This window comes from Arachis hypogaea, chromosome 2 (genome assembly GCF_003086295.3).
Source record: "Arachis hypogaea cultivar Tifrunner chromosome 2, arahy.Tifrunner.gnm2.J5K5, whole genome shotgun sequence".
Classification (NCBI taxonomy): domain Eukaryota; kingdom Viridiplantae; phylum Streptophyta; class Magnoliopsida; order Fabales; family Fabaceae; genus Arachis; species Arachis hypogaea.
In genome coordinates this window covers 93,333,529-93,347,589 of record NC_092037.1, presented here as the reverse complement: position 1 = coordinate 93,347,589, position 14,061 = coordinate 93,333,529, and the positions used below count along the sequence as shown (strand labels likewise).

The 14,061-nt window shown below is 28.9% G+C and overlaps 1 protein-coding gene across 1 annotated transcript; it reads right to left on the bottom strand.

Moving 5' to 3' along the window:
• Positions 1–12,392: 12,392 nt before the first annotated feature.
• LOC112751600 (uncharacterized) lies at positions 12,393–14,061 on the bottom strand. The gene has a single exon (XM_025800799.3). The coding sequence runs from the start codon at positions 13,858–13,860 to the stop codon at positions 12,586–12,588; it is 1,275 nt and encodes a 424-aa protein (XP_025656584.1). The 5' UTR covers positions 13,861–14,061; the 3' UTR covers positions 12,393–12,585.

The following is a 14,061-nucleotide window of genomic DNA, read 5'->3' as shown; positions in this document are numbered from 1 at the left end:
AACACGAGCTGCATTGCTGGAGAGAGAAGAAAAAGTGGCATAACTCACAAAATTAGAATCAGTTGAAAGAGAAGTAGCAATTGCAACATAATGAAAATGATATACACCATTATTAGGCACTTTGAAGCAAGATCTGATGAGTGTCCTGAGATTTAACCACACAATGATTAGCATGAAATTAAAAAAAATAATTATTATCTTCAGCACATTTTTACACGCTTATCAAATATTCAGACATATCAGGCATGAATTAAATTTCTCAATAAAAATTTTTTATTTGTATCAAGAGACACCAAATAACTATAACCAATGTGGGAGATACGTAAACATGTTCTATTACTTAGCAGAATCTGATCTGAATTTGCAAATTCTGATGTAGAAAGTAAGTCTGACTAATCAGGGGTTATGTGATATGAGTCCTCTGTATCAAAAATCAAGAATGTTCAGAGAAATTTAAAGTAGTAGCCATGAAAGATTGTATATTCTAAAAATTGGATGGGGTGGGAGTAGGAATAGGTGATGAATTCGGACCAAAACTAGATTGAGAAAAAAATTGTTGATCATACCAGTAAAAGTATAAAATCACAGTGTGACCAAACCTACCACAAACTCGACATTATGATTTTGATGAGAAAGAATTCTGAAATCGTGATCCTCTACCATAACCCGTAGCAGCTCCTCTTTCTCTTCTTGATTGAAAACCTCTACCAAATGATGTTTGAGTGAAATTGGATTGTATTTATTCGAATTCATTTTTTTGAAATCTCTCAAGCATATCTTCATACCCAAGAAGCAAGGATTCTACTTCCAAAAGGGTGATATCGTCAGAAAATAAAGAGTAGTCTTCAGTTAGCCCATCAAAGATGGCATCAATGTGCTCATCGACAGTGAGTTCATGACCAATAGCAGTTAAAGCATCTACTATGATCTGAATCTGTTTGAGGTATTCTGTGGCGGATAATCCTGCTTTCTTAATGATTTTAAGTTTGAGTTTTAATTGTTTTACCTAAATTGTGGAAGTGTGAGAGATATAATCTTAAATGCACTGCCATACTTGATAAGCAAAAACACAATTAAGCATCTTGTTCTTGATTGACGTTTCTATGGACGAGCATAACCAAATCATCAAGTAATGATCTTTGGCTTTTCGGTTTTTGTATGCTGCATATTTAGTGTTTGCTTGTTTCTCAGTCTCCGTTAAAAATTTTGGAGGAATCTTTTCTTGAATCAAATGATCTTCAAATTTTGTTTATTGTACGAGAGTATATAAAAATTTGAAATATATTTAAATTTTGTTTGTTGTATGGGAATATATTTAAAAGATGATAAGCATGAAGTTGATGCACGATAAATAAAACAAAAAAATGAGAAGAGAATTGAAACGGTTATCCCTCACTTACTTATTCCCATCAACCACTCCTAACGATTGCCAAACCGTTTTCTCCTACTCTTCCTCTATTTTATTTATTTCCATCAACCTCTCATAACAATTAGCAAACGGTTATTTTTCACTCTTCTTCTGTTTTATTTATCTCTCTAACACACAATTAAAATGGTTATCTCCCCATTCTTTCTCTATTTTATTTATCCATCAACTTCACGCTTCCCATTTTTTAATTTTTAGGAGTAGGCATAGTTACCGTATTTATTCTCATCATAAAACTTGAACATCGTATGAGTTTTTTTTTTCAAATTTATTAATATTTTTTATTATTTTTAAAAAATATATTTTTATATTTATAAATACATATATCTCGTTTACACTATAAACGAAATATACAAAAATTAAAAAATTACACATATTTTATTTACAATGTAAACAAGATACGTACAAAATTATCTCATTTACAGTATAAACGAAATAAAAGAAGAATATTTATTTCGATAAATATTTTTTAAATTATTTATTTTTAGTAATTATTATAATTAATTTATTTATTAAAATGAAAAATCCTTTTTCCTTTCATATCATATTTTCACCACCACTTGAATAATAAGGCAACATTCTTTGAGTTAGATGGGCTTCGACTCATTTGTCCCTCCTATTGATAGTACAAATATATATAAGATAGATGGTAAGAATGTTTACTTTTTTCATTTCATTTATTGACATAACTAACATATTAAATGCACGAAATGTGTTCTAGATTTTTTTTTCTTGAACCCTACCTACCTCAATGATAGTAGTATTGAATCGTTGAATCTGCATTCATAGTAATATTTTGGCAAATGAAATTCAATCCCTTCCTACACAATTATTATTGTCTAATTCTTCGGACAAAAAACAAATGCATTTAGGTATATAAAACGCAATCTACATAATAAAAAAAAATTAAAGAAGTACCTAAGCACGTTTGCACGGTTCATTAATAATGCCCATAAATGCAATGTTTGTGCCTTAATTAACGACATTATTATTATCTAACTGGTTAATCAAAGAGAGAGAAGAATGTATGTATGTATGTAGTTCTAATGTTCCTTAAATCTAGCGAGTTGTCCATGCTTTGATTGGGGGAAGATTATTGTTAGTAGAAAAAACAAGAAGCATATATATATATATGGTCAGTAGGTACAAAAGCATATAATGCTAGATAAGTAGTCCATTTTAATCATTTTATATATCTATTTGCTTGTTCCTTTGTGTTTGGTATGAATGGTCAGAAAATTAAAATAAATAAATAAATAAAACATACTACATAACGTGGTTGAGGACTTTTAACCCCACCCAAATCTTATAGGTCAGCACCGCACATTTTCCCTACATTACACGATTCCCTTAATTAATTAATTAACAATTTATTATAATATATATACGACATTAGGGACGCAAATTAGCTAGGGTTGTTAAGGCTATTAGCAATGTCATTTGTTGAGCCAACACTTATATATAGATTGTCATCTTAATTTTTTAATTTAATATAAAATAAAAGACAACACACTACTAGAAAAATCAATTTTAACGATTATTTATTTTATTTTTATTAACAATAAAAATAATCGCTAATATATTTATTGACAATTAAATATTAGTTGTCTTATGATTTATCGCTAAAAAGTTTTAGCTGTAATTATATAATTGATGACAAAAAAATTTTTAATGGCCATTTTGTTGTGTCTTTTTAGTGGCGGTAAAAGTATATAATTATCATTATAATATATAATAATAATGACAAATATATAATTATTACAAAAATATAAATTAAATAAAATATATAATAATTATTGTGATGTCACTAAAAATAATTTTTGTTGTAGTAATAAAAAATTAAGAAATAATAAAGGAATATTCAGATACACAACTCATTATGATCATAAATATTATTTGAACATGAACGGGGTAATTATATATATGAACATATAGCTGTTAATTAGTAGTACATACACTATATAAAACATGGTTTCGGCTAATTATTGGAGATAAATATTCCTAGAGTGAAAAAAATATGTTGTAATGGGTATTGCTGCAAACCATGGAGATCATCATTTTGTCTTATCTATATAATAATTCTTTTTTATATTATAATGGAGTATTAGTGATGTCATGAAAATTTTTTTTTAATTTAAATTAATAGAAAAAAATACTTAAATAATTATATTTCTAATACACTCTTTTATATAACAGTCTCTTTTAATTTTATGTAAATTTTTTTGTTAGATATTTTTTTATTTATTTTATACTAATTTTTTTTTTCGAATCAACAAGGAATGAGTTTTAGATTTTTAGATTATAAAAATTTTGATACTATGTCATGAAATTATTATTTTTTTAAAAAAATTTAAACTGATAGAAAGAGATACATGAATAATATTTATGTCCAAAAAATTAATAAAATATTATTGTAGAAATACTTAATATAATGGAGTGATTAGTTTATTATTAAAATAATACAACTTGAACAGGGGAAAAATTTTATAATTTAAGCAATATAAGGGATCGAAGTTAACTGTTTTTAGATTACTGTACATAAATAGAGGATGAATCACAAAAATATTTATTCTTCAAATGATATATTTGTTTGATTCGGCCTACAATAATGAAGCCAAACTTGTGCTATAGTTAAATTAGGCAAGCTAAGCTACATTTATGCATTTGTCATCTTTTTCCCTACAAAACCATCTTAAAAATGGTAACACTTTGAGACTTCAATAATTCATTGCTGTGAGTTAGTGAATGACAACAATGGAAGTGAGCAATATATAGAGCTGCCATTCCATCTATAAATAATAATGTACTTGCTAAGTTAAATATAATAATGAATAATTGTTATTATACATTGATATAGGTCTGTATAATATTGTCCTATATTTTGTCCCTATTTTCCTCTTCTCATCTAAAGCTAAGACTATATAAGGCATAATTATTACTTGAACATTCTGTTTTTATCATGTGACTTATTATCTTAATTATGGTTAATTATTTGACAAGAATAATGAAACGTTTACAAAGAGCTTTTGTAGTAGTTGTTTGATTAATTCATTAATATTCGAAATTTACTCCTATCATGTATTATTCTATGAACAATAACTAAAAATTTATTTTAATTTATCTGTTTTAGTGACTTACCACCACTTGCACCACTTGCTCTAAATTGAGATTTGATATTCTATTGATTTTTTATCGCAAAATATAATCGGACATTTTAACTCTCCGAATTCTCCTAATGAAATGATAATTGATTGATGATATATATATACACATAGCCTTTTGGGGATGCGTGCACGCATGAACTGTCTAGGATTCGCTATTGAACATGTCGGGTTTGGCTGGATAACCGACAGATGAGACTCATCGACCATAAGATAGACATGCATCATATGCATTTGTATGGTTTGATTGAATTTGCATTTATTTTGGATTGACTAGTTGCTTAACTGTAATTAACTGTTATCTAATCTATTTGTTATAACTGCTATCTATACCTGTACTTTCTTTATCTGTTTTGTCTGTGTTTGTTTCTAAGAGATCCCTTTGACGGGTGGAGGAGGCGCCGAGGGTTGTTCCACCTAGAGTTTTGAAGATTGATGAGAAAGAAAAAGAGGAGTTAGATTATATTAGATTCTTTAGACATAGTCATCTTAAATCTAATTTAGTGAAAATTTTAGGATATAAATATGGGTTGTTGGAATTTTGAAATGTCTTTGGTTTTTCGAGACATTATTTATTAACTATTCAGGCACCTATACCATATTGAGAACCCCCGATTCTTATTTCATACATATAATGTTGTTTTTCAGATGCAGGATGCAAGGCACCTTGCTGAGCATACTGGAGGCTCTGCTGAAGCGAAGATCTACTTTTGGGCTTTGTGTTTTGTACCTTGTATATATATATATATATATATATATATATATATATATATATATATATATATATATATATATAGGTTCTCCACCTTATGTATATTTATATTTTGTCCCTCTGAGAGGTTGAATCCACAAAAACAGGACTTGTATTTTTTTTTTTTTGAAAAAAACTTTAGGGTTGTATATATGTATAATTATACTCTAGTTAGCTTTTGTTTCGCAGATCGAATCTGAAACTTGCTATTTGTATCTTTTAATTTGCATTCTATATCATATGTATATTATCCTCTTATGCGTTGTTATCTTTTTGCTTTACGCTTACCCATTTCATGTGTGACGCGTTTTTTGGTTGTTTTGTTCAACGTCTTTTTTAAAGCTTTTAATTAAACTTCTTTTCATATATCATATATGTCTATGTATGCATTTTTACTTTTAGAAGTCGTAATATTTCACCACTTTTAATTTACGAACTTAATTAATTAAGTGTAAACCTCTATGAGATAGGATGTTACACCAAACAATGTGTCCCAATCGGCTATATACTTGACATTGAAGTCTTGGGGATGAAAAGAAAGATCTTTCACCACAATTAAACCTTCCATCATATTGCCTCTTCTACCTGCTGTTCCTCTACTAGCATTGGATTGTTGTTAAAATTTTTCTTGTGTTAAATGAGCTTGTGGAAGAAGAATATCTGAAATTCTATATTTTTCAATTAGATCATCGTGTGAAAGAATAAGTGTTTGAACTTCAGATAAAGAATACAATTCTAGTTTAGAATTAATTATAAATAATAGCATATGATATTCAAAATTAAGGCCTTAAGAAGAGCTTCTTTGTGTTATTGGGGTGTAAGAGGATTTCCTAGAGCGGCAAGAGAATTTGCTATGCTTTTAATGTTGAATATGTAATCTATAGCTAACATACCATGCTTCTTTGTGTTGTAGTTTGTTGATTTGTTGAAATAATATTTTATTTCTGTTAAATTTGATGAGCAAATTGCAATCTTACTATTTTGTTGTTGAATGCAAATTTTATGGATGCTAGCATCCAAGAAATGAGGTTATAGACTATAGTCTTTTTGTCTCTATTGTTTGTAGGTTGAAATTTCTTTATTAGTTGATCTATCTTTTTCAGAAGCAAATTGAATGAAAATTAAGAGACAGAGAGCATATTATATAAAAAGCAAAAAATTAAGATATGCTCAAAATTCTAACTAACTCCTACAATTCCCATCAATTTCTATTTTTAACAAATTTGTTTGGTCAATTAGAACTTTTGCTTCACACATATACTATTTATTAAACTTATTGAACACCATTTAAATAATTTCATTAGTCTTTGGATATCTAAAATAGTGTAGGAACATAATAGGCAACCCAATCATTTTTTTCCTTCAAAAAATTTTAATGTAACGTGTGTAATAGTCAAAATAAAAAGTCTCTTATTTTCTATTGAATTCTCGAAAAAAATATGAATATCTAAAAAGGATATTTTAAGAGAAAAAAAATTAGAATTTGTAGTGCAACCAAATCATTTAAATTTTCTTATATATAATATTTGAAATAGGTATTATTCAAGGTTAACTTAATTATAAGTGATATTATTTTTCAATTATTCTTCACGTATAAGTCATTTTTTGATATAAGTCTATATAAGTCATTTATATTCACATGCACACGTTCTTCTTCGTGCCGTTATTTTACGTTCTTCTTCTTCTTGTTGTTATTTTTCTCTTTTGTTATCGTCGTCACCAACACCACCTCCTTCACCTCCTCTTTTTTCTCGTTCTTTTTCCATTAGAATTTTTTCTCCTGCTTTCTTTTCCTCCTCCTCCTCTATCATTAGTTATCTCGTTGTTAAAGATGATGAATAATTTAAGTTTAGATTGTCAATTGAACCAAAACGAAATTGATTATTGTTTTGAATCCAATCAAGTAGTTGAGGTATGGTTCGATTCTAGTTAATTTTTTCGTTAGTAGTTTATAATTCTGTAGGTGAATAATGTTTCATCGTTGATGGCTTAAATTGAATGTAATGTAAAAGTTCTGCATTAAAGAAAATATTTTTCTGTAGTTGCAGCACACTTGGATGTAATACGAAAATATTTGAGTGTATTGTTTAAGAATTTTCGGTATATATGTGTTGATAAATTCTGCATAATTCAAAACTCTTCTTCTCCCTCCTCCTCTTCTTCTTCGACTGCTTCGACTTATGCATCTGCTTCTTCTGCTTCTGCATCTGCTTCTACTTGAGTTTCTGTTTTTGCTTTTTTGACTGCCTCCGCTTCTGCTTTTGTGACTGTCTTTGCTTCTGATTTTGATTTGTTGTTTTCTGATTTTATTGTTGTTGTGTGTTGATTTGGTTGTTGAATTTGTTGAATTTGTGTTGATTTGTTAAATTTATGATTCCTGGATTTGTTGAATTTGTGTTGATTTTATTGATGTTATTTTTCTTAGTGGTGGAGGTAAATGTGCTGGTGGTGGTGGTGGAGGTAAAGGTGCTGGTGGTGGTGGAGGTAAAGATGCTGATGGTAGTGGAGGGCTTTTTGTCCAGAAAAAGTTAAAAGGACGATTTTAATACGAAAAAAAGGTAAAGGATGATTCTAAATAAAAAAATCCGTTGGGGACGGTTTCGATTCTGACACTCAATGTTAGAGACCAAAACAATACTTATCCCTTATTTTATCTTCTCAAATTTCTTCTTGTTTTACTCTTTTAATAAGACTAAAAAAAATTAAACAAAGAAAAAGAAGAAACATATAATGCTGCAAAATTATTTGGAAGAGAATGAACTTACATTTATTCAACTAAAAAAAAGAAAGAAATAAGAAAAATAAGAAGAAGAAGAAAAATGCAGTATTAGAGGAAATATTTTTCTGTATTTGCAACAAATTTGGGTGTAATATGAAGATATTTAGGTGTAACACGAAGATATTCGAATGTATTATTTAAGAATTTTCGGTGTATATGTATTGATAAGTTCTACATAATTCAAAATTCTTCTTCTTCCTCATCCTCATCTTCTGTTGCTTCTTCTTCTTCATCTTATTTCATATTCTCATAATTCTTTTTGGGAGGAAAAGATCAAACAAAGAAGAAAAAAATACATAATGTTGTAAAATCAATAGAAAGTGGAGGAGAAAAAAATGCAGTAACAACAGTAATAAAAAAAACGACGATAAAGATAAAATATGCGAAAAAAAGGAGGAGAAATACAAAAAAAAGAAAAAAATAAAAAAAAGGAGGAGGAAGATGAGGAATGCGAGATACAAAAACAAATAACATAATTTCATGCACGTATTATATAAATGACTTATATGATTTGTATGCCAAAAAAATTTGTACGTGCTACCCATTATTTTTATTTAATTCTGTTCGTATTATCAAATTGGTGATTCCTAATTGAAACTATGAGGATAGAAAGATATATAACATCTTCTCATTTTTTACAATAAAATATTTTGATCTTATCTTTTTTATCCTTTACCAAAATGTCTATATATAACACATTACTCAATGAAAAATGTAAATAATATGAAGCCTCTATTATTGGAGCCAAAGATTTGTAGGGGCCGGTAACGTTTTCCAACCGAGTACGTGCCTATAATTTTTTTTTTCTTACGATGCCTTGGTATTTTTTTAATCCAAATGCTGTCACTTCTTATTTAAAAGAAAAATTGTGTGTGAGTGCCTGAGTGGGTCCTTGTGTCCCGTAAAGAGATTTGGTATTGTAGAACTACCAAACTAAACTAGCTAGCGATATACAAATTTTAGTTGCTGATTATTAATATTGAAAACTGAGAATTACTATAATAAACAAAAAGCTTATAGTTAACATAATTGTAATTAAATATCAAAGAAGAAACTTCCAAAACTATCTTAATCCGACATGTGAGATCTTCCGGCCAGGTGGTCCTGCAAAAAATTACAGGAAAATCTAAGAAATCAATTATTAACCATTCGAATAATTTGAGCTCTAATAAATTTCATAATAATCATTTGATGCTGTTTGTCAACCTATTACCTCTCCTTTGTCTAGGAAAGAGACAACACTATCAATTGCTGATTGATACTCATTTTTATTTTTATTGAAGCATATATATATATATATATATATATATATATATTTTATAAAAATATTATGTGAACACTAAAAATTAATTATTATAATTTTTTTGTTATATATTTTAATATAATTAATAATTAATGTTAGTGTATATATAATATCGTTAATTTTTTTATTATTATAGATAATTTTATTTAAGTATTTAACCTTTTTTAGATAAGTATTTTATTTTTAAAAATTTGAAATTAAAACCACTGCTACTAGTTAAAAGTCAAAATTAAGAAAATTGCTAAGACCCCCAATCTAAGGTTTTAGCAGTTCTTAGAAAACCAATATGCCTATGGCACATGCAGAAAAGTCCTATATGAAAAAACCATAAGGAGCCTCCTAAATGTCCTTGTGGTTAAAGTCTGAATCTGCTTTTGAAATAATCGAAGTGAAGCACCTTTATCACCTTTTGAAAAATTATATATATAAAACAAATTTGAACCTTTGGAGCTTAGACAAGCTTCAGGAAATTAATTATATAGTTTTAAAAAATTATTTACTATTTAATATCCCACATGTACATAGGGTTTAACGCACAAGGGACTATAGCAATTTGAATTTCTCATGTTCTTTCATAGTCATATCAAGGGGAAAATTGTAATAATAAATTTTTGCAAGTAGTACTACACCCTACACCCTTGATTTGAATTGGGAAAGGGTTATGGAATATATGTTTTTTGGTGGAAAAATTAGCATGCGAGATCTTAAAAGCTGCTTGCATGGTTCTCTTGCTTGGGGATAAGCATTAATAATAAAATCCCTTTCAAAAGAAAATTTGTGTACCAAAGGCGTGAAATCTAGAGCTTGTACTTAAAAGGCCAGGTTCTTTTTTCTTTTCTTGGTAAAAAAATTAAAACTACTAAATTAAATTGGTTTCTAAAATTTTTTTAACTGGATTAAAAAAATAGTAAATTAGTAAAAAAAAAAACCCTCATAAAAGGAGATATGTAAACCCAAGATACCCAATATATATTTTTGTGAAGAAATCAATATCATCTAACAAATCTCATGTAGTTGGATTTGATGTTTATATACTAATTGCTTAAAAATATTAAATATAAAAGTTTAATTATATATTATTATATTAATACAATAATAATAAAGTCTTATCACATTAAATAAAGTTAGTTAGATAAATCAAACAACGTTAATGTGCTTTATTATGTTTATAGTAAGATTATTGATACGTAGATTTTCTTTGACTACCTCATGTATGATCTTTTTATATTTTTCTCTATCATTCACATTTGTCACCTGACAATCTTCCATCTCATTCACTCTCTTAACCAGGTGTTTTGTCGATCTTCGTCTCATATATTCAAACCACTTGATACGAGATTCTACTATCTTTTCTATAATAATAAATGCTACTTTAACTTTCTCTTTTATATTTTCGTTCATTTTATCCATACATGTGTGATTATTCATTCATGTTAACATATTCATCTCGATCACACGTAACTTATTTGTATAATAAAAATAAGGAATTGGATTATAATATAATGTATATTATTTTGAAAATAAAAAGTAAAATGAATGTGTATATAGATAGATATCCAAAGTTAGATAGAAGAGGAGATGCATGTCAGTTATTGCAGGTGATGGTGGAGAGGGTCCCCTAGGTGCTACCTATTTATACAATTTTGTGCAGTTCTATGTCTTGTTTCCAAACCACTTTGGTCTATAAGAGAGTGTACTCTAATTCAGATGCAAGTATTTGGTGCCTCTTTCTTTCACAAACATGACATGAGAGAAACCCAAAATGTCCCAATTTTTTCATTTCCCTTTATCAAAAGAAAAATAAATAAATAAATAAATGGTATTATTAGAGAAATTAATAATGAAACTATTTATTTATATTTTATACACGTTTACATGAAAGCCAAATATATGACCCTACAGTCTTTTTTGCAGTCTGTATTCTGCAGCTCATAAATGAGTTCTCTTTTTGACAAAAATTCTTCTAACCCCATTTTATTTTCCCATGGACCATAGCCATAGTGCATAGTGAATTTTATGGTACATCCATCAGTTACATATTCCATTATTACTATCAATCTTTTGACAGAGAGATAAATTTCCTCTGTCCTGGCTTCTATCTGCACTCTATTTTTTATTAGAATTCTAAAAATAATAAAAAATAAATAAATTGAAAGATGTAGATATAATTGATGACTCTAAAATGATCTAATAGAAAAATAATAAAGATTATGAAATCTTTCTAATTTTTACTTTTTTCTTTCATAAAATTGTAAAAATAAAAAATAAAAATTCAAAGCAAACATATATTTAGATTTTATGCGACAGCTATTTCACAACAAAAGTACATAAACACAAGAAATACAAATGTTTTAAATAGACAGAGACGGAAATCTTGAAACAAAATTTGTCTAATGTATACTTTTTATCCAAAAATTATAAACAGAAAAACAAGAACAAAGACTTACCTTTTTTTTTAATTAACTATGTTACATATACATTAAAATCAATTATTAATATAAAATATGGTAAAAACTCAAGTGCAGCCGATTTTACGTGAAGTTGATAGTTGAGAGTCGTTAGATGAAAATTTAGTCAAATCAGTCAAATAATCTAACGACTCTCAATTATCAACTTCACGTGAAGTCGACTGCATTTGAGTTTCCACCATAAAATATATGTTAAACCACACATATATTTATACAAAAATACATTGATAGCTGGTTTTAATGACTGATTGAGTATATAAATAGTATTTTTATTTTGCAATTTATCTGTTTTTCAACAAACACATTTTAGGTTTATCTTAAAACATCATAACATTTCAATAAACAAGACTACAATAATTAATGACCAAATTTTGATTATTGATCACTAGAGTATATACTTAATTATTAATTACTTGCCAAATTATATTACATTACATTATTACATGCATTATAAAGAGACAAAATTCATGTGACAAAACAGAATAAAAACTGACACATTAGAAATTTATCCAAGAAGGGTTGTTATTAACAATAATAATTCTACATTACATTACATAACATAACCAGAATCTTTGCCACATCATTCTGGATACTATAGTAAGTTTTTTTTCTTTTTTTTTTATCAGAAACTAAAATAAAGTAACTATAATAAATATTATATATTGATATTGATGATGAATTTGATTAATTATGGATGCTACCTTGTTTGTGTGAAATCAAACCAAATTTGCTTGAAGACCTTGATGATGAGTTCATGATACTCATCTGAATTGAGAGAGAGGTAGCAAGCAAGAAGATCCTCCAAGTCCTTTGAGTTCCTTATGTTGTTCTCCACAATCATCTCCACCATTGATTCTCTGAAATCCTTCATTGGATTCAAGGATGACTTCACTACAGCAAAGCTGCCGGAGATGCTTCTCCGGCAGCCGGAGCTCGACGACACGCTTCTCCGGCCATTACTATTGTTGTTATTATTGTTATTGAGCTTGTTCATTAGCTTTGGTGAATTGATCTTAACCTTCATACCTGGTGAATTATTCAGAGAGAATCCTCTAACATAGTTAGTAGTAGGGTTGTTCTTCTTCCTCTGTTCTTGTTCTTGTTGTTGTTCCTTCACAATCTTCTTAACCTTCACGGTTTTTTGTTCTTCAGCCATGGTGGTTGTTCTTGGTTTGGTTATGATTGGAGGCAAGGACTCAAGCTCAGAAAATGAGTCATCAAATTTATGATGATGATGATAGTGTTTTTTTCTTGTTGAAACAAGTGAATTCTTGTCCACATCTATGACTATGTCACTGTTGGTGGTGTTGGAAAAAGAAATCATTTCATCAAATGATGAAGACTCTGTTGTTGTTGTGGTGGTGGTGGTGGTTGGAAGAAGAACATGGTCTGTTCTGAAATTTGGTTCATTGTTGTTAGGGGAATCTTCTTTTGGTGAATCTTCATGAAATGGAGGTGTTGATGAATATTCTTGGTCATCATAAGGTGGAGAATCTGATTTGTTATTGGTCCAAACAGATTCAATGAGTGTGGTTGTTGTTGTTGTTGCTCTGCAGCTACAATTAGCAGCAGAAGAGACAGAGGAGGAGGAAGTAACTAACTTTGGTGATGATGATGATGATGATGATGTTGTTCTTCTTTTCCTAATTCTTCTCTCTCTTTGTTGTTTTGATGATGAAGATTTTCTTTGTGGTGGTGAATCTTTGGGGTTATTTTGGTAATTGAGCTCCCTTGTGAAGTAGTAAGATTTTCTTGGGGTGCAATGGTGGTGGGGGAAATGGGGTTGTTGCTTTTGTTGTTTTGGTGAATGTGCGGCGGCGGCGGTGGTGGCGGTGGCGGTTGATGGTGGTGGTTGGTGGTGGTTTTTCTTTTTGGTGGTGGTTTGTTTTCTTCCCTTAGACATATTATCTCTAAGTTTGTAAAACCAAGCATTTGGGATCATATCTGAAAGCTTAAACTTGTAATTTCCCATTCTCTCCTTTGTGAGTGTTTTGTGTTGGGGATGGGACAACAAAAAAGAACACTCTATGAGTGTGTCTGCCTTGACACACTTTGGGTCTTTTTTCTTCCTTTCTTTGTGTTTGTGTGAGAGAGAAATAATATAGGGAAAGAGAGGCTTTTGGAATTGGTGAATTGGTGGTATAGGCCTTGGGTCCACAATAGAAGAAAAAAA

Bases quoted from the DNA above. Each gene is read 5' to 3' on its own strand.
- LOC112751600 (XM_025800799.3), bottom strand. From the start codon at position 13,860: ATGGGAAATTACAAGTTTAAGCTTTCAGATATGATCCCAAATGCTTGG.